This window comes from Argiope bruennichi, chromosome 4 (genome assembly GCF_947563725.1).
Source record: "Argiope bruennichi chromosome 4, qqArgBrue1.1, whole genome shotgun sequence".
Lineage (NCBI taxonomy): Eukaryota > Metazoa > Arthropoda > Arachnida > Araneae > Araneidae > Argiope > Argiope bruennichi.
In genome coordinates this window covers 66,762,527-66,785,619 of record NC_079154.1, presented here as the reverse complement: position 1 = coordinate 66,785,619, position 23,093 = coordinate 66,762,527, and the positions used below count along the sequence as shown (strand labels likewise).

Genomic DNA, 23,093 nt, shown 5'->3' with positions numbered 1-23,093 from the left:
AATTTCCTTTTATTATCTAATATTATAATTGGTTTTTATTTCATATTTTTATCGCATGATGCAAGCAAAACTAAAATTTGTGCTTCAGTTGTATCGAGTGATAATTTTTATGTTGATGTATAAGGATTACTCAAAAATAATGATAAAATTTTTTATTTGTGCTAAAGTTTTTTTTAAGCTTCAGATTTCATTTTGAAAATAAGTTTCATATAATCGTCATTAGAATCAATATCAGTTTTCCTAAATCAAAATTTCATATTATAGGTTCGTATGGTATCTTTAGAAACAATTTTATTTTTTCCCCATAGAAATTCAAATTTTTATATTAAAGTTCATATAAGTATCTTCAGAAACGATGCTACAATAACTGAACATTTTACATAAAATTTATGATATTGTGGGAGCAAAATGTAACAGAACAATATCATCTTCCATCGAAGTTTTAACCCACGATTACTTTATATACACCTAAATACATGATAAAAGGAAATAAATACTACATATTATTAATATCTCCTACAACGTTTATTCTTTTTTGAAAGATAAAAAAAAAGAAAACATTTTAAAGCTCGGTAAATGAAGAATCGAAATGAATTTATTACTGTTCAAAAATAAAGTATCCTAGTCTAACATGAGTTCATATCAAGAGTTTCAATTTTTGGGTTAATGTATCGCTCACCTAGAAAAGTATTTTCAAAACTTTTTCTTTAAAATGCGGATTTAGATAGTATTTTTTTTCTATTTTGATTTTATTACGGAGATATCGAAAATTATTAGTAGAATAATGAATTTCCTTACTGCGATAAAAACCAAATAGAGACCATTCACAGAACATCACAATCGGTTAGGAAATGACATTGTATGCCATTTAATATTTAATTACGCATTATCCTACTCTATGCTGTGTATCATTCTTTGTCTTTTCCCTTTTGTAGGATTCACATTGAATTTAAAATTCAAGTTTCACATCACATTTCACACGTGTCTCTTGAGCTCAATTTTTCACTGGCTCATTTTTTCTTTTCATTTCAAGTCGCATTCAGATAATATCAAATGACGATTTCGTAATTCTTTAAACTGAGCATATTTCTGATGAAGGAATTTACGAAAGTTAAATTTAAATAAATTTGTGCGAATAGTTCGCCAAAAATCCGGATATTCACTGAGATTTTCTCGCATCGCAAATTTAACAGTATTATCACGCGCTTCTGGATTTTTTTTACTTCATCTTGAAAGTTAAAAAATATACAAAGGCGAAATTTTAAAACAAAAATAAACAGCAGAAATAAAAAAAATAAAAAAAATTTCGTACCTCATTAAAAGCGGGTCGGGAACAACGACAGAAATTGATCATTTTGATCCGTCTTGCATTGGAAATTGACCGTAGTTATTTCAGTATAAGCTGTTGGACTCGCATAATAGAAGACGAATTTCGATACCCTTATAAAGAGAAACACGTTAGGCCTTTCTACTGTATATAACATCTCATATCGAGAAGCATAATAAAAAAAGCAATTTGCAATCTAAACAGAAGATAGATAAAGATTTAGAAATTTTGAAAATATTAGAATCCTTTAAAAAAATGTATCCTAGCTGCAAGGCAAGAAATAAAAAAATCTGCATTAATTTTTATTTTGAAGAAAATTTACATGCTGGAAAAAAACGGTCTAACGAGTTTGTTACATTTTAAAAATTCATCGATATTGATATAATTCCCTTTTTTGCAATATTTTTACTTTATATATTTATAGATATGTTTGAAAACTACACATTTTGTTATATATATAAACATATAGTTTAACAAGTAGCTATTTACATAGCCCTTCCCTCTAATTAAATGAAATTCATATCCATTTATGCAAATTTTGAATCTGACTTATGTGCATTTCTTTGGCCTCACCTTCCACATAACTTCGTTGTTACTTTTTTTGTGATTTGGTCAGAAAATTTTAATCTTCCTGTTTAATTAATCTGCAAGGGAAGAATTATTTCGTGAAAAATAAAACACAACATTAATCATTTCTTTGAATATTTGGAATTGCAGTAAATTTATCTCAAATTATTCTAATTTTCCAAATTGGTACATATCATATTCAACTCTGTTTTATCTACTCAGATTATTCATAGAATTTGTATGATAAAAAAATAGTGTTATAGTGTATGATTAAATATATTGTTATTTATGAAGTTAATTTTTTTTCTCTTATTGAAATGAAGTATTTTTTTATTGTTTTGAACTATAAAATCCACCGATGATGTAACTTTCTCTTTCATTCTCTTCTGAAAATTATCGAATTTTTATTTCTATTTTATCTGATATTTTGCAGCACAGAAGTTAAATGATGACATCTGAATCATATTTGACAAGTCACTGATTGTGTCTTCATATTCGTAGGTACGCGCCTCGGGCAGGCCTCGGAATGCTTCGTGTACTGGAAGGATCCGACGACGGGAGATACCTGGGGTCTAAACTTCACTTCGCCGGTCGACGCCAAACAGTTTCGGGACTGTTGCGTAAGTTCTCTGTCTTTTTCTGTAACACTCTTGAAGTTTCGGAGCACAAATGGCATTTCTTCTTGAAACTGAGGAAATGTAATTTAAGTTTAAATTTTGAACCAATATTTGTCTTTTTAATTTCCTTTCGAAAATTTCTATGAAATATCGATAAACTCTTAGGTATGTTGAAACACGGTAACAGGATATATTACTAATATAGTGACATTTTGAAAAATTAATTTTATGTTTTGGAAGAGATATTTAAAAGGATCAGAAAGTGTAAATAGTATTTTGAAATTTTGTATAAAATTAAAATGAGCAAAATCTCTGAGATTCAAATACACATGGCAAGAGGCAAGAAAGTGGAAGTCCACCATATAATTAATCAAGCACAATATTAAAAAGAATCAGAAATAATTTTGCATAAAATGATTTTAAAGAGAATTTAAAGAATTTAATATATACTTTGGAACGTTTCTATTGAAATAAAATTTCGGTGTGCTCATTACGTTGCATAATCATACTTTTTGTGCAGGAAGAAAAGTTAAATACTCCGCATACAGAGACGTACAGAATCTAAATATATGATAGTTTATTTGCCGAACTTATTCCTGCTTACATTAATATAATGTATTTTAAGTTATATTAATTAGAGGCTAAGATAAATGTAATGAAAGTTAATTTGATTAAAAATTATTTTAATTTGCCATATCTGATTTTTGAAACATTTAAGCAATTTGCTTAGGTGAAAGAAAAGAAGAAACGCGTGTATGATTTAATTTGATTTAAAATTATTTTAATTTGCTATATCTGATTTTTGCAAACATTTAAGCAATTTTTTCTTGGTTGAAAGAAAAGAAAAAACGCGTGTATGCCCAAAGCGGTTTCTAATTTTATATATTAGTTGAGTTAATTTCATTATATAAAGTGCGCACTGTTTAAACAGAGCATTCAAATGCTCTGATGAAAAGTCCTTTATTAATTTCTAGAAATTGGCATCTTTCACGAGAAAACGCTGAGGGTGGAGCATAGAAATAGATCACGCTTAATAATCAAAGAATTATTTATTATTCTCATTTTAAATTATATTAATCAGTACATCACTTTTAGTATATATAATAAAACCATTTGGAACATATTAGATAAATGTCATTATTTAGGAATTATTAATTAAACGTTTTAATAAAACAGTAAAAAGCTTTGAGAAACACGAAAAGGCCCTCAATCATTTTAATTTTAGTTGATTATTCAACTGTTTTTGAACTTTTTATTTATCGAAACATTTTTTTATTGTAAAATTTGTAGAATACGTTTTGAATGAATTTTTAATTTCTTTTTTAAATTATTTCAATAGAGTTAGAAAAAAATTCTCACTGTTCAATTAAGGGAAAAAATGCAAGAATGTATATTTTAATGTAGCATGATAATGCTAGTGATTATCTTAGCAAAAAGAAGAGGTTGGTGATGTGGTGGATAATATATGTGCATAAATAAAGATATGAGGAATAATAAATTTGATTCTTTGGTTTGATCTTATATTGGGAAAGAAATTACCATAATAACCTTAACATGCCTGTTTTAACGGAATTTTAACAGACTTTGAGCGTTATTCTAGAAAGATGAAAAATTTTAAATACATGTCAACAGCTCACTTTCCACCTGATTTGTTTCTTTATTTTCGACGTGCTGATTATGTAGTTAGAATTCTGAATTTGCTGATTGATTCTTATTATCTGAAACACCTAGGCAAAACACACTTCCTGTTTTAATGAGGAACTTATTTTAAATACGACTGATTTGATCTCTAGAACTTATAAACCTTTCCATTCATTCTGCTTTTGCAATATAGGAAGCTCACATATTACATTTTAAGTTGATAACTGAAGACCAATAATAATCTTATTTTTGTTATAAGTTAATAATGAAACATTAATCCTTATCTTAGTTTATAATATGAACAACAGTAAATCTGATTAATTTCCGTTGCATTTTGATTCATAGTGACCATTTTATTAGCCATTTATATCATTCTTTGTCTAGCTGAATATTTTATGTTCATAACAATAATAATTCATGGCATGAAAATGATCTTTTCTGCCTCAAATATAGGCACGAAGAATAAAACGTGGAACAAAACAAAATTATTTATTAATGCAATAAGAATTTTTAACAAGGACTTTTCTTGCAGATGGTGTCAAATTTAATAGAATTTTAATAACTTAAAAATAAAAGTTCTTTATATGCATTCTCAAAGTTCTTTATAAAATTCTCAAAATATTTTCATTGTGTAAGCATCTTCATAGTCATTAATGATAAAGTTCTGTGCTGGGATTGACTGCCAAAACGTAAACAAAATTTGCTTCTTGCTGAAATTAAAATTTTAAATAAATTTTTGCCCTGATTTGAGATTTTTTCTTTTTCAAATTTTTATTGTGATATTTCACTGCCAGACAATATCTAGGATTCATCATAATATGAATTACTTTGCATACTTTAAAATTCTGAGTCATTTAGGGGACAATAATTGATGTACTACCTGATATTTTCACTAATATATTAAAATATTCATAATTCCATAAATAACAAAAATTATTTATTATCATTTTTTGCGTCCTTTGTTATGAAATTTTTTTTATGATTATTATTTAATTTTTGTACTTTTGTAATTGCCTTTACCTTTTAATCATGGTAAAATTCATAAAACAACCATGCCTAACAATGATAGGTGTAATAATGGCATGCTTCGGAAATAATGCCATATATAAGTATAATCAAAGTGAAAAATTGAGGAAATGACAATTAATTTTTATATTTTGAACACAAGATGCTACAGTACTTTTGTACCAACACATTTATATTCATAATTAAATAATCTTGACATATTGTCGTCAAATAAAGGTATAACATCTTAGTTATATTTATTACTAGCCGCCTTTGGCGACCAGCCAGTTCGCCAATCTTAATGTTCGTTTAAATTTTAATAATTAATTAGGTTGAACCGGAGTTTAACCCCTTTCTGCGCCAATTTGCTATAACGCTCCAAAGCTGGCAATCTTTATTATGCACTATAATTGAACATCTGCTCCTTTACTTTTGAACATTTCGCAAGGCCGTTGTTGGCGATTTTTAAAACTTTTGCCAAGCAGGGGGTTAAACTCCGGTCGTACCATTAAATATTTTACGCAATTCCAACTTTGGTACAGTTCTAGAGACGGGTACCATTTGGCAATTTTCCGCCAAATTTTTCTCGCCAAGCCCCGCGGACGCTGTAATCTTCAAAATTTTATTTCTCAATATTATGAATATTTTCAAGAGACGCTGGAGATTTTATCTTTAAAGTTTGACGCCAAATTTGGCGGTACCCGTCCCTAGGATTTAGCCCCAACTTTAATAGATTCTTCAGAAAAATATTTTAAAACTTCAAATTTTGATAGTCATATAATTCATTCATAATATTATAAAGGCCTTCAGTAATAACGTGATATGTATCTCTCTAATTTTGTGTTACCCCTCGTAGAATTTATGCTTTAAATTGAAGTGTAAATGATTAATCTGCAATTAATATAATAATATTTTTTACTGAAACAAAGCTTTTTTTTTAATAATATGATTACTGATAATAGAGTCACTGAGCGTTTAAACTTTATGGGCACTAAAGAATATCTTTCTTAATTTATGTAATATCTCAAGAATTTGTCAACAAAATTTTCTCAGATTCATCATGAACAGATCGATTTATTAACAATGTTTCATTTTAAATGCATCAAACACTAAGAAAATAAAATGAATCGTTTAAAATAATCGGTCGAAAACAGGTTTAAATAAACTACTTAAAAAACGATGTACTTAAAACTATAAGCATATACAAAAAAATATATAACTAACATAAATACAATTTAATTACAAAAGTGTGCAACTAACCTAAAAATAATTTAAATCATTGAAAACAGGTTAAAAAAAACTACTTAAAAAACGATGTACTTAAAACTATAAGCATATACAAAAAATATATTACTAACATAAATACAATTTACTTACAAAAGCATGCAACTAACCTAAAAATAATTTAAATCATCCGTTGATAATGGTTGTCATGGCAACAATCAGAACAGAATGCGCATGCGTGAATTTTCTTCGCCAATTACGGTAGCGCAAATGCATGAATTTTTCTACGCCAGTTGGGGTAACGCTATGCAGATTATACATTTTTAATTTCCTTTATTCTGTGTTATTTTAATTCTAAAGTATTTCAGAATGAATCTGAAACATGGATTAATTAACAATGTTTAATTTTAAATGCATAAAACATTAAGAAAATAAACAGAATAGTTTGAAATAATCCGCCGAAAAACGTTAACCCTAGCCTCATTACTGTTGGGAGAAAAAAAAACTGAAGCCTTACTCATTTGGCGGTGGGGAAAATGGAAGATTTTTTTGGCAAAAAAGTTGGCGGTGGGGAAAATGGAAGATTTTTTTTTGGCGGGAAAGTTAGTTTTTAATTAATAATTAAAATTCTGATTAAAATTTCAAAAAAGGGACCCCAGGTGCACATTCCCGACCTCTAAGGTATGCATGTACCAAATTTGATAGCTGTATGTCAAATGACCTGGCCTGTAGAGCGCCAACACACACACACATTGAGCTTTATTATAAGTATATAGATTTATTTTTGATACGGCACAAATAAATTTTAAAGTAATTTATATTTTTGCTTACGAACGAAATTCATTCTGTTTTTACTGAAATAGGTATACATTATTTATTACGCGCAATATTTTGTTTGATGTCTAAAAATTTTATTTGATATACAGAAACTGAACAAATACAAAGCTGCTCTAAGAAAGTTCTACATGGAGAGATGTTCGATTTATGGAAGCTAGATATATAGGGATTCAACTGTATATTTTTTAATTATCAATTATTTAATTACTTTAAAAATTTATCGAATCATTATAAGATACTGCGATTGTTAGTTAGAAAGAAATAATAAAGAATAATATTTTATAAATATAATAATATTATTTTATAATATAAAAATGAATAATATTTTATTTCAATTTTTGAAAATCGTCTGAAATATATTCAAGATTCAGATACAGCCATCTTTCACTTTTTATCAGCGGTTAAATACTTTTTTTTTTTCATTTTAAGTATTAGTAAAAGAAAGAAGAAAAAAAAAAAAAAAAAGAAACGCGAAACAACATACTGAAAGAAAAAGAAATTCTGAAGCACTGGAAAGCTTTAGAATTATCTTGTCAAACGAATTATTTAACACATTTATTATCGTTTGGTTTCTTTCCTTTTCATTTTTTATAGGTTTTGATTAGAAGACGAAATTAAATATTATTTCAGTATTTTATTCGTTAAACACATAAATGTTGATGTCTTTGAATAATAATATAACTATACACTACACTGACTCTCCGGCTTCCATATTATCAGGCCTAGTTTTCCTTTATCGTAACTAAATGAAGAAGGCAAGGTGTGTTGCATTGGCAACATTGTCAAGGCCTTATTAGTGGGCGTCTGCTACGATTCTCTGACGTATCGTCGCAAAATATAAATTGTGACAGGAAAAGAGTAGCATTCTGCTCATTGATCATTGTTTCGTCAGTGTGCAACGGACTACAATTGTTGCCTCTATTTCTGATTATGATTGCACAGTATGTAATTGATCTTGGGGGTATACTTAATACTTTTTTTAAGTTTACCACAGTGAAGATTACAGAATTTATGTTAAAATGTGAACAATTTAAATCCTTTAACTTACTTTTTCTTTAAAAAAAATCTTGAAATGTGCAGTGCAGTATATAAACATATATAAATTACCAGTACGGAGCCTTCTAATTTTAACTCGACACGTTACCGGCAGCTGCTTCTGTGATTCATCGGGCCAGGGCGGCGTTCACATTCTACATAACTTGAGATAAATGGAGAGCTTAGTAGTCAATAAGAAGTGAGAAGATACGTATTATAACAATGAGTTATTGTATAAAAACTTTGTCTTCTGATATTGGTGGGCCAAGAAATGAATTCATAGAACTCTTGCCCATCCGGTTTTTTTGTTGTCCAGCCTGTCCTTTCGCCACATTAGGCCGGATACTTGGGAGTGTACTTTACACAGAATAATATGACTATATTATAATATACTGAATAATAATGTAACAACATTTAAATAACTGAATAATAACTTCGAGCCACTACACAGTTTGGAATCTCTGGAATATATAGATTTTATTTTGCTAATGTATTTATATATTTGATGACGCTTTTTGCAAAGCCCTCAAAATTTATTTGACTCGCATCATTGAGCTATGCCAACGGCAGCTCTACGACATTAGGTTGGGAAGGGATCTGAAAGCATTTTCGTGGCTGTGGCTTCATGTTGTCACAATTTGCCACTGTATACATTCCTTCAATACGGTTGTAGATTGTGAAGGAAAATATCATGAGTATCTTAGTTTATATCTGAAATAAACTTTGCATTCAGAATCTCGAAACAAATGATAACTGCTACTGTGGTAAAAAAAAATTAAAACATTATGCCTCAAAGTGCTCATTAACAGTCGTCTAGCTTTTTTTTAAACATCTACAATAAAAAACAAGCTTTAATGGTTAAATATGTCTACACAAATAATTTATAAAGAACTATACTAATGGGCTTCATGTGTGATGAGACTAATCTTGTAGAAAAACGTCATTGAACATGACACATTTTGAACTGATTTTCAAATCGATGAACCCAAATTTATCCCATTTAATGTATTATCATATTTTTACTTTTCTGCTATTTTTTTACTACTGTTTTGTTTTTTATATCATTTATTTGTATATGCCTGTTTTATATTTGTATCTCTCATTGTATCCTTTGTCCCAGCCATTTGTTTTTGCCTTTAAAAGAAAAGAAAAATTATATCCTTCAAAACTGAAATAGCGTTTTTTGGCTCTAAAAAGTAGGATGTAGGTAATGTAATGTTTGCAATTTAGAATGGTAGCATTGAGAATACATACTGTTGATATACCATTAAAATGATCAAGTCTATGAAAAAATAAGAAATAATAATAATTTATTACTTAAAAATAACATTTCTATAAAGCGGATTGTTCATGATCATTCGATGCCACGCCAATGGCGAAATGTCATTCCAGATTCTGTTATCAATGCGAAAAACCATTCAGAATTGGCATAGCGTGAACTGGAAGGATAGGTATCTAATCAGTGCTCATTTCTTCTTATTCCAAATAGGCTAATAGAAAATTAAGCGCAATAGAAATTTACTGAGGCAAGCGGAACGGACTCTTACTGAATGCGGCTGGGAAGCAGGGACGGTTGAAATGTATAAATAAGGGGCAAGCCAGAAGATAAAGACTCTAAGAAGAAGCTTGCTGAGGCTTGGGGCGAAACTGGGATAGAATGATTGTTAATGACCGCTTAATGAGATGAATGAAAGAATGGAATATATTGAATTCAGACTATTCTATTCGAGTGAAAGAATCGTGAATGACTGTTTAACTGGTTGAGGGAAAGAATGGGATGAAGTGTGGTGCCATCACTCCATTGGTGTGGAATGATCGTGAATGATTGGATCAATCAAAGGATTGTGGATATTATGCGCAATATTAATAAATTTATGGTGTAGTTTAAATTTAATAGAATAACTCAATAAATTTAGAGTTATATATGCATAATTTATATACCAACCATTCTATTCATATGTGCTGTTTCATCTGTTATGAGAGAGAACATATTAATTAGCTTTTCTTTTGACTTAGCGAATTTTTATAACGACAATATTTAACTTTATCACTTAAGGACTAATGATAATTTTCAGTCGCGCTAATCACTTGTCAATTTCTCATTCAAATAAAATCCTTTCCAAGAATGATTTGATGCTTTTACTTAGATAAATACATTTCATGTCCATTGAAACATAAAGAGAATGGATTTCTATAAGAAAGCAAAGGAATGTTTCAATAATAGGTGTAGAAATTTGATTCAAATATGATTTTGGAAGAAAAAAAAACCCTTATTCTTTCGATATATATCAAAACAAGCAAACAAATCAGATTGAATCTTGTAGGTTGAATAGGGTGACCCTCAGATCTTCAGAAAGCACGTTTCATTGACATTTTCATTAACATTTATTTCTGGAAATGTCGGAAATCCCGCATTCTCTTATGGAACTGCATAAAGCAGAAATATAATTTGTTTTAAAATTCTAAGGATTTGGGCAGTTTAAATATTGAAAAATCTGTTCCTTACTGTATGGAACTTTGGAATGTACATTTTCGACATGCATTCATACAGTATTTGGAACCGTTATTTTAAATATTCTTCTGCCAATGCGTGATTTTTGAAGGAAAATCAACTTTTATTCTTTTTAAACATAAAATTTTGTTTCATTAGACTTAGCTAAACTAAATTTTATTTTTATAAGTTTAGATATGTTTAAATAAAAGGTAATTAATCCACCAAGTTTTATAGGATTTGCTCTTTATGTACTTTTTAAATATAGCTGCTTCAAATTTTAATAATATTACTATTTTAAGTTTTTAAGTCAATAAAAAAGTAATATTTGAACTGTTCGGGTTTTTAAATTTTAAGAACTTTTACTTTTTAAAAAGATTTTTTATACTATTTTTTAATCATTTTAGTTCTCTTTTGAGACCAGAATATTTTGAAGATCTTAAACAAGTTCGCATTTCTGTTGCATATCTGAAGCTGTAGTTTTCTTTTGTTTCTACTTAATAAATGGATTCTCACAACATCTTTTGAGAAATTTCGATTTATTGATAGAGATCAGGAAACATGATTGTTGATATGTGTTACTATGTTTAGAATTCAGACTTTAGAATTTCTTTATCTGGCATTTTTTAACTAACCTGCTTCAACTGGCCCTTCTCTTTCCTCCTCTCTTTTCTCTGTCTGCCGGCAGTCACCCGATTTCAAGTTTTCCAGGAAAGCTTCTTCTTCCTATTCTTTGAAACTGGAACCTCCGAAGGTAAAGAAGCATACTACTTTCTCTCCCTCCCTCTTTCTGCTCGCTTCTTGCATGATGCGCTTCAAATATTCTGCATCTTTTCGCCATTTTCTGCTTTCTTTATTTTCTACGCCGTGCATGGCATGGTTCTATTCCAAAAAAACAAAATGGCTAATACCATCTTACTTGCTTTTGAAAAAATTAGATTTGCTTCCTTGGGTTTTTCTATTTTAGAAATTGGTCGATTATAGTATTCGATTTTGTTTTATGATTCCAATGATATTTTTTCTTAGATTTGTTATCCTCTTTTTATTTAAAGATCCCAAATGCTGTTGCCTTGCAACCGCATGAAGAGCAGAATATTACTTCAGGAAAATTGCTTCATTTTTCTTCTTTTTTATGGTTAACAATTCTTTTTTTAGATACGGCATTTCATTAAACTTAATTCCTTGTTAGATGAGTCTTATTTCTAAGATCCCTTGGATATATTTTATGTTCATTCTTGAAATCAGCTGGGAATGGCTTCAAAACTTTTTAGGTACCTTCATAAGTCTTCGAAGATAACAGATTAACAATGTTTCAGCATCGGCAATTCATCACTAATATATCTCTGATCGACGCGCTCAATATACACGTATTTTTCCTTGTTTATTGCCTCTTTATGACTTATTTCATATTTTGAAACTCATGCTATTGCAACTGCTTAGTAGAAAATAGATTTGATGTGAGGAATTTCCTTTACAAATGAACAATAACTCTAAATTTAAAGCTACTAATACTAATATTTTCTTCGTAGTTCACGATATACCTTCAAAGTACAATTTTTATAATGAAAATGATTCAAAAGAAATTTTAGAAATGATTTGTTAGATTATATAAACATAAATAATTTACATAATAATAAATAATTTACATAATGATATTTTAGGTATTTTTCTTATAAAAATTAAAATTTAATATACTATTTGATAAAAATAAATACAAATGATCTAAAAGATTTTTGCCCCTAATTTTAGGCATATAAGAGCCGCATCAAAGAATGAGATCACGATCAGGATATGGTCGTGACTTCGTATGAAAATATATTCGTCATCTGCTCTTCAAAATCTAACAACAGAGTAGTATTACATGTTTAACAGTCCCAAGAAGGGGTAAATAGCGATATTATATATTTAGTCAACGACATAGTTTTACGACAAACATTTTAACTTTATGAAGATTCTCTATGCAGCTTTTGGTTATTGTATTTGTGGATGTATTGATTCAGTTTTTAATGGTGAATGCACTGACATTTGTAATTTTTATTTTAAATCTAACATTAATTTCATAATAGAATAATTATTATAACTCTCTTTTTCTTTAGATTTATAGAATGATACCAACATATTTTTAAGTTATTTTATGAAAATGCTTGAATGTTGTTTTATATCGGACCTTAAGCATTTACCTCTTGGAGCTCCAAATCAATATAAAAACTATTTCTTGATACTAAATTTTTACCCAAATTGTAATATGATGGAATTGGAGGAAATATTTATTGATAATTTACCGCACAAAAATTTGGGGGCTAGTTTTATTTGTTATATTTTAAGGAAATATTTTGAATCAAATGACACTGTCAATTATTTTTTGCCTACTTTCAGTGAAGAGAACCAAAGTACTTGATCTGAACCAATAGTTTAATAGATTTTGTTGTACATAATCAATCATATAAATTAGGAACTTCTAAATATTTTACACTAGCAGTACCCGCACTGCGTCGCCCGTGACACAACATCCAAGAAGAAAAATTAGCTTTAAACTTAAAACTAGCCTCGACCCGATATGGCATGGGCATGTTACGCAACATCAAACAAACTTAAAATTTATTTAGAAATCATCAAAATTAACTACAAAACCATTTTTATAGCATACATTCAGAAATATTTAGACTCTTAAAAAGGCAAAAATATGATATGCTCATAGACAAAACAATTCACTAAAAATAATGTTCTCCGGCCAAAGTTCTATTTCTTTTTTTGGCGTAACGAGTTTTGAATAGCTGTTTAAAATCAGACGTAAACAAAGAAATGTATCGCATATGCATATCACAGCTCTTGGTATTTGCGCAAGCGTTGTTTATGGTTTTTGCACATGCGCGGATAAATGCAAAGCATAGATACTGTTGTTTGATGCATGCGCGAATCGTAGTAGGAAAACAATTAAAATTGCAATTATAAAAACTCATTTTTTTATTTTGACATGATTTCAATATACTAAAACCTTTCCCAATAAATGCCCTACAAAATGATGCAAATATCTCCAATATCAGTTAAGTATATCTCGACATTTCTCTTTCAAACATACAAACGCTTTCAGGGGACTTCATTTTATACTACACATAAATACAGTAAGAGGATTGATTATAACCGGTGCCTCTGACGAAAGAATAATGACATGTAAAGGATTCCCCTTTTTCATAATACTTCCCTACTACGAGATTTAGACATCAGATTTGGAATTAACGTTACTTTGTTAGTTCTCCAGAATTATTATCTGGATTTCAAAAAAAATAATAAGATAATCATTAATTATTTATTTTGAAAATGCGTGGAATCATACAAAAAAAAAACCCTTATAGGTTTTATTTAATCCATTAAGTTTCAAAATGAAATTTGCTATCGGCGCATTTAACACCTAATTGCAAATGAAAATTCATTGCCTCGTTGCGAATTTTCTTTTGGCCTCTGGTGTGTATTTTCTTATCATTATTTTTTATCACTTTTTTGAAGATAACTCTTCTTAACCCAAAATTAAACTTTTAATTGTAGGCTGTACAAGTATTATTAATTAATTATCCTACCTGTAATAAAAGGTTTTTGAGAAAAGGTAAAATAAAATATGGCAATATAGGTTTTCGTTTTCAATTTGGAAATGTGATTATTTCATTTAGATATGTTAGAAGATCCGTGAACCATATTTAAACTTTTTGCAATTTGACTTTGACCTTTTCTTACTTTGGAGGAAAATGGTAATTCAGACATCTTAAATTACATGCTGAAAGTATTAATATCAGTTAGTAGGCATTAAATGTACTTCCTTGAATTTAAAGATGACTTTTAATCAGAATTTGTATATTATTTTTTGGAATGTCAATTTATTTACTATGATCAATTTATTATTTACTACCCAATCAGATTATTGAAATAGTAATTTCAGTAATTTTTATAGAATACTTATTTCCTAAAGGGGCAAGATAATTCTTCAATTAACATACAAATAATTAGTGTTAATCACATTTTTGCGAGTTTTTGATTAGTTTTCTTTCAACCATAAAGTAAAAAAAAATAAAGGAATTTGGTGAAGGGATAAAATTGTAATTTATTGTAAAATTTAATATCAGTATTAAAATAAAAAAAAAATCTGAAAACAGTCAATTGTGTTAATTAAATATAATATCGGGGGGAAAACTGTTTTTATATGCATGATACGTCACAATTACGACTAATCAACTTTTAAATAATTTCTATTATTTTATCATGCATTTTTTTGTAAGTTACATTAAAAAAGTCAAATGCCGTAGCACATCTGACTAAAAAATAGCATAAATGGCATTAGAGTTCTTGATTTAATCGTAGAGTTAAAAGCCATATAATTTAAGATTCCGTTTGATGTATTTTTTAAATTTCCTTTGTAGATAACAAATTGGTGAGTACGAACACAGTAAAAGAACATATTTTACAACAATATTTCACAGAATATATATCTTCTTCAAAATGCTGAGATGGCGATTTTTCATTTATTGCATTTCACATTAACAATATTCACAGTTTGGATGATGCCATTTGATGCCATCTTTCAACCAACACGGTTACATGCATATTACATACGTAAGAGCGGGAACACAATGCTTACCAATATTACGTATAATTTCGCACCCAACATTTCAAAAGGATCATGGGCAAAAAACATTTTTCAAATCAAATTTCGTGTTTAATCACCATTAAAGGATAAACATTTAAGTTCTCAGCATTGATTGCTGAAATCAGTTCAAGAATTTTTTGAATTTCATTGAGTTTTTTTGAAAATCTTTTTCATTATACTTTATTATTATGATTTTTATATGAAATTTATGTTAGTTGGGATGTTGATCTCTAAAACTTTTGGACGAGAACACTTCACATCACAGTATTTAAATAATAAAAGAACGTAAGTAACTCTTACCTCTACAGCGAATTCAGAAGACATATTTAAAGGCATTCATATCTAAAAGTATTAAAAATATCTTGTACAGCTTAAAAATATTGATGGTGAAAGCTCGTGATTCCTGAAGCCGAAGTTTGCTGTCTTTACTTTCTTTGCGTCTGCCTTCTGAAAGCTCGTTTCTTTTAATGCAGTCAAAACAATGGGGCGGGAGGGGGGAGTAACACGGGAAGAAATCGGACAAATAATATTGGTATTCTTCGATACTTAATTAAAAGCGTTTGTAATGCAGATATTAAATAGTGGGTTGAAGTATTGTTTTGGTAAATTGCATAAATTACATCATTTTTTACTTGAAGAATCTGTTGAAAACTATCTCAATTAATTTCTGCGAATTCAGAGACAATGATTTTCTCTAATATTTCTACCATTTCTTTTTTCTTTCCAAATGACCCTGGCTGTTTTCGATCAAATTGATAGACCAAGATATGAAGATCTCTATCTATCCATAATTGTTTTAGAATCTTTTTAACCAGTTAAAAACTTGTGTATGTGAGCAAGTACTCAGCACCTTACACTTATTGCAGCAGAGAATAACTTTTAGTTGCAGATTTTTGGAATTTAAAAGGTATTCCAAGCTAGCTTTCTGCTTCTTCTGGAAACTTCGCATCCCACATCCCCAGAAATTCCTTTAATTAAGATTACTGATAAATGAAATTTGATTATACATAGTGGAGGTGAGCGCATGCATAGCCGATTCTCTTGTAATACCTCTATAACAGAAACAGTTAGATTAGATTTTGGCCATTTCTTGCACAAACACCAGCAAAATATTTTTCTTAATATTACCTAATTTTTTTATAAGAAAGGTCATATAAATTAGAAAAAAAAGTAATTGTAATGATATTCATTTGATTCTTTTGAATAGTCAAAATATATTTCATCTTCCATATTAAAAGTAATCTGTAATTTTAAATTTTTATTCAAAACAATAGTATTTTATTAATTTACTTGCTTCTCTCTTTTTTTTTATAAAATATTCACTTTTATTATTTTTCTTGCAGCAACTGAAACTGAAGCCCGGCAAACGCGTGCCCCAGTCAACTCCGAGTTCTCCTTCGAAAGCAAGTGGTCGCGAACCTCGATGTACATGTGCCATGACTATCGAGCAGATGCAAAGGGCGAAGAACGGAAGAGCCCGGTACGCAGCTTCTATAGCTGCAGGCTCCCTGCCCACCACGCTTCCAAGGGAGTACGGCCGGCTGTCCAACCACCCTTCCAGCCAGTCCGTCTATGACAATGTCTCCACCTCCCTCAGGAGGTCCACGCCCATTCCCAACGCGGTCAAGCAAACGCGCAGCGATGTTAACTTATCTACTATCGGTAAGTTGAGGACACAGCTTTAATATGTAAAGATTTGTGATAGTAAAATTATACATACAATTGACTTTTATATATAAAAACTTTAATATCTTTATTTTTTTATTAACTTGTGTAATGTATATTATTTTTTTAAATGGAAGACCAGTTCTTATTTCATACATATTATGCAATTATCTTACTAATACTAAAAGCGAAAATGTGTACGTCAGTCATTCTGTCTGTCCAGTGTCAAGCTGCAGACCCAACTACTTTTATAAACTTAATTTTATCAAACTTGACACAAATATACTTTGAATAGTAGGAAATTGTTCTTCAAGGCGGTTTTTTAAAATTTAGATTAATTTTAATGAAGAAAAAATTAAGTGAAATTTTTATCTAGTTTCAATAAATTTTTAAGAATATTTCTAAATGTGATTTGCAATAGTAGCTTCATTGTTGGAAATTAAATTAGATCTATTTCATTATCTCATTGCGAAATTAATTAGTTTGTGGAATTTACTAGCTTTGATTTTATATTTATATATAAAAGACGTGTTTATAAATATTTACTCTAATATTGTTGTTCATATTAGCATACAAATTAACGGACAAATTGTTGTTTTATTTTGCTACAATTTCTTTAAAAATTATATTAAATACTGAAAACAATAATTACTAAACAATATTTCATAAATGAATTGCATATTAAAATTCCCGGAAGAAATTCTAATGTGATTACATATTTTTAATAAAATCTAGTTCAAGGGCATATTTTAAAAGATTATTAATATTAATTTTGTTTATCAAAATAGAGTCACCAGGTGGTAATATAAAATGTGACCTAATTATTTAGTTTGAATTCTTTATACTTTAAAATTGAGTCGAATATTTAACTAAGGCAAGCTCACACATGAATCTTTAAAATATTTTATTATTAATATATATACAGGGTGCCCCCCCAAAATTGAAACGAGGTTTAATTCTTTACCCTTAGAGATAAACGGACGATGTAAATTGCAAAATGGTTCAAAATACGGTGGAAAATACGACTGCGTTAATAAAAAAAATTTGCCCTTAATTTTCAAACAGTTGTATTTTTAAATTCTTATGATTCCATAGACAAAATTTTTCTATTCCAACTTCCTCAGTTTAAAATTAAGCAAAATAATTGTATGTCTGTTAAGACATACACAACTAAAAATAGCAATAAATAAATAATAGGATCATATTTCGAGTATAAATGAATATGTGAATTTATGTGATGTAAAAGAGTTTTCTGTAATTCTAAATTTGATTTTCTTATTTCTGAAACTTCTTCATACGAGTTTATCTATTAATCATATGAAAGGTTTAAGAACGTTTTGAATTCGCATTTCAACCATAAATGGTAATTCCCATCTAGGCACTATATAGAATAAGTATACAATTAAAATAAAACTTGCTATCTAAAGATTCTTCTTTTCAGTGTTCCAAAATTTTACTTATAAACAAATTAATCTAAGGACTCGCATATTAATAAGAAAAACTAATAAATAGTAAACTTTTGTTCTTATGCTAGAGTAATATTTACATCGAAAAGAATACTGAGTGAATAAAGAATGTTTTGTAGTGAAAAGAAAAAGTATCAGAAGCCGATTTCTCTAACCGGACAATACTAAAAAAATACTACTAATACAAAATCTATATAATTCTATAAAATATTATTTTGCAGGACAGCGAGAGACCATCTCTCGCACCGAGTTGGCCCGCGCCAAGTTCGCCCAGGCATCCATGGGTGCTGGCGAGGATGCAAAGAGCGTTGACTATGGCATGGGAATGGGTGCCATCCTCCGCAAGGCATCCAGCCAGGACATACGCGAGGGCAGCATAAAAAGTAAAAGCACGGATAATGTCAACACCTCTGCAGCTGGTACAATGACGTCAGGCGTCGAAACGATACCCAAAAAACCCCTTTCCGCCACTAGTTCAGCCACAGAAGATAAGCTCAAAACTCCACCAAAGCCTCCACCAAAACCTGAACCACCCCCTAAACGGAAAAGCTCAAGGGGTGCTCCAAGTGGCAATAAGACAACTTCTAAGGAATCCACTGGGGCCTCTACCGGAATCTCCAAGAGCTCGAAACAAGCCTCTGCCAAGCAGGGCAAGTCCAGCACTAAAAAGAAATCAACAGGTGCCAAGAAGCTGGATGTGCCGGACAGGGAACGCTCTCCTCCCTCGGACAACCTGCTATATGACAACCTGTGCTACGCGACAACCCCAAGCACAAGCAACGACAACAGTGATGTGCCCTTTCTCAGCTCAGATGATGATGAAGAACGAGAAGAAGATAGGGAGGCGAAACCGAAGGAGAAGAAGCGCGCTGAGGGCAAAGCGGCGAGCTTCAAGAAGGGTGCAGTACCCTCGGCAGCCAACTCTCCCACCAGCAAATTGCTCATGGAATATGAAATGCACCTGAGGAACGCGCTGGCCCGCGGACTCGATGCCGAGAGTTACAGTCTTCATACCTTCGAAGCCTTACTGACTCAGAGTATGGAAAATGTGGGTAAGTATAACATTTTGCTGTTAGAAGGTTTACTTTAAAACATTTCGATGGATTTTTAAGGTGAATAAGTAAGGCGTATCAAAAACAAATTAATTGCATATAAAAGTGTATAGGTGAAATGTCAAATATCTGAGATATATGGCGTTGTTTGGCTTAAGGTACGTGACTACATTTCGGATGAAATTGTTAAAAAATCTTATAAAATTCTTTTTTTTTAAAAATTTTTTGCATAAAATAGATTGAAAAGAAAAACGTATGAAACAGAAATATATCAATAAAAAATAGTTTGAGAAATAATAATAATAAAAAAAATACTTTTTGCTAAAAGGTGGTATGTAGCAAAAAAAAACTTCTATTCAGAAGTTAATGAAATGATTTGTTCAGAATCTTGCGGATAACTTAAAAAAATATATTACTTATTTCCTGAATTAAGAAATAGGCCACGTTTCTACCCGTTCTTTAAATATTACGAGTTGACTGGTAAATAAATGAAATATTCAACTGTTTTCATATTATGAAGCGTTAAAACAACTTTTCATACCTTTCTTTTAGAAAAAAAACTTTTTAAATGAAATCATTGCTTATTTTGTAGTTTGAGAATTACAGAATTTATTGCGTATTTATTAGACAAAATTTTAACATAAAACATATGCACTGGATTTGAATTTATAAGGTTTCTTGCAAGAAGATTTTACTAAAATTTATAATTCAAGAAAATAGTATTTAAAGACGTAAATATAGTATTTAAACATTAATTTTGAATATGCAATGCAACTTTCCAAAAAATGAGCTCAGAAACAAAATTCAAACCATTTTATATAATAAAGACTATTAAGAAATTATGAATATTAAATAAAAATATGTTCGCTATTTTATGTAAAAATAGAATTTTAAGCGCAGTCACCTACATTAAGCGAACCATGTAGGATAGAGTTGTACTGCAGTTTCAAAATGACAAATACGAATTTAAGAGTTTAGTATACGCAGAGTTTAGTTACGCAGAATTGAAATAAAATGCTGAATTTGTGAAAGATTTCTTAATAAATGCCATAAACTATTTGTGTGTTTATTCCAAAGGATAGATTAAACTGGTTATTTTACAAATGAATGTCACTGCTATCAAGAACATATGTTTCTAAAGCCTGCAGTCACATGATTCATACATTTTTGTTAACCTTTCTTTGTGCATGATATTTTTATTCATTTATTTTTCATTCTTCTTGCATTATTGAAGTGGGTGACTGAATTTTCGCCTGATCTGCCTAAGTTAAAATTATTTGTTTGGGTTAGCTCGATTTAATGTTAGAGTATTCAGAATCCTCCTGTATAAATACAGATAAATATTTTATCACGGTTTAGTTTACAAGAAAAATAAATATTTAATACTGTATTGAAATCGACATTTTTGGACATGTTTAAATTGTTTTTTCATTAATAAAGAAAAAGCAGTGTTTACACCTAATAATCGCAGCCATATCATATCAGCAATATTCCTAATTTCAACTCTGGAAAATATCCATTAAGTGATCACTTATTACTTCTTTTAATGCTCAGAAACAAATATACCAGATAGTATATGAAGGGGTCACATATAATATAAAATCATTTTACAATAGAAATGTATGTATGCAGTAATGAAGTAACGAAAGTAAATATGCGAATCAGATGCTTTCCTTTTATGAAGGGAACACGTTAAACTTAAAAATAATTCACTTTGTATCTAATCTTTATTTTCACGTCAAAGATTCCAGAAGAAAAAAATAATCAGAATTAGATTAATGAATAAATAAAACCCAATGGGATGCAATGAGGTAACAAAATCTCTTATAGTGTACCAATACCCGAAAAATGCAGCCAAATCTCTAAAAATAAAATATTTCTTTAAAAGCAAAAAAGTCAATCCCTAAAAAGTTACCGAGTCTGAAATGGAAACTTCAAGATAAAGCTTATAGGAACATTTTTGCAATTGAACGTCAAATGATCACAACAACTTAGAATGACATTTTTTTTTACAAGCACAAACACTACGATAGGAGTATTATGGATAAATTCGCTTTTGATTTTTCAAAACGGAATGATTCACTACGGAATGATCTGCAACTTAGCATACAAATATTTAGGAATGACTATATTTAATTAAATTGTTTACAGACTTCCCTTTTTTTAACTTCTTACTGATTCAATTTCCATAAAGTGCCTTAATAAATATGTTTGTGAGAGGCATGAAAGGATTCCAAATGACTGGAGATAATATTTTGTTCAAGAATAAGTCTCAGTTGAATCAATAATTAAATTCTAGATCAAACTGACCCTAGTGTAATGATTTGTTATTGATTTGGTGAATGATCTCCAAACTTATTAACATTCCATTCTTAACTTACTTACATTCAGAAGAGTACTCTCGATACTGTGGTATGCGGATTACATCCTCATACTGTTTTGCGTAACTATTTTTTTTTTTTTTTTGGTACAATGGTCAACGAAAATAATGAAACACGTTTTTAACTTTGTTATTTATATTGCATTTTCACGAAATTGATGCTTTTATATTAACTAGGAGAGCTAATGCTTAGTTAATAATGCTTTTATAGTAACTATATTAACTAAGACTACAAGTTTATTTAGATAGAAACACTGATTAAATAAATTAACACATTTAATCAATTACCATCACAGAATTTTGCAATTATCGAAAGCGAGATTTCTGAATAATTCGACCCGGTTTGTCTTTCTATATATGTGAGTCAATTTTGGTTCCGCAAATCCCATCAGTTTTTGAGTTATAATGAATTTTATTTCCTTTAAACTCCGCCTGAAAAGAACCAACCCACTAAGGACCATATATTAAATCTCAGATTATTAAAAACAAAAAGTGCGTTTCTTTCCCTTTATTTCATTGAAATTCCAAAAATTAACTAAACCTGACTCAGAATGTTCTTTAGCATGAAAAATCAGTTCCAAATACAATTAATAATAGATTTTTTTATTGGAAATTTAAGCATTTCATTATCTTGCGAAATATTTTCGAATCCATCCGCATGGTTGAACTGAATCTAAATGTTTCAGCACCACCCACAAATTTTTATTGTGAATGAAATGCATTCTGCATTCGCCTCAGTAATTTTCAAAAGAAATGTTATTCCAAATGGTGAAAAAAAATAATTCTCCTAATAGCATTTTAAGCAAATGAATTTGCCACACTTTATATAAAGGAAGAAATTTTATTTTCATGTCGAAGCGATTATTAATCAGATAGGAAATTCATTAAGCTATTTATAACAAAGATATTACACTTTGGTTTCAAAAAGGATTTCAAAATATTTTAATCACTAGATACAATAAATTTTAGATCAATATACTAAAACAAAATTTAGAATTTTAAATTACAGGAATAAAGGCTGATTCTTAGAAAAAAATCAATATGATTAAAATAATTTGTTGTTGCTACAGAAAAGGTGAAGACACTTTGTGGCAATTGTTTGATCATTGTTTAACTTAGATTCAATGATTTATTTTCTCTGAACTACACA

General features: G+C 29.5%; 1 protein-coding gene across 2 annotated transcripts in view; it reads left to right on the top strand.

Annotated features, from left to right (window-relative positions):
• LOC129965787 (protein still life, isoform SIF type 1-like) overlaps positions 1-23,093 on the top strand; it is a 284,431-nt gene that overhangs the window by 144,285 nt on the left and 117,053 nt on the right. For both annotated transcript variants that reach the window (XM_056079968.1, XM_056079967.1), the window contains exons 4-6: positions 2,396-2,514; positions 16,724-17,042; positions 18,733-19,563. In XM_056079968.1, the coding sequence (XP_055935943.1) occupies positions 2,396-2,514; positions 16,724-17,042; positions 18,733-19,563 (1,269 nt within the window). The remainder of the gene's footprint in view (positions 1-2,395; positions 2,515-16,723; positions 17,043-18,732; positions 19,564-23,093) is intronic.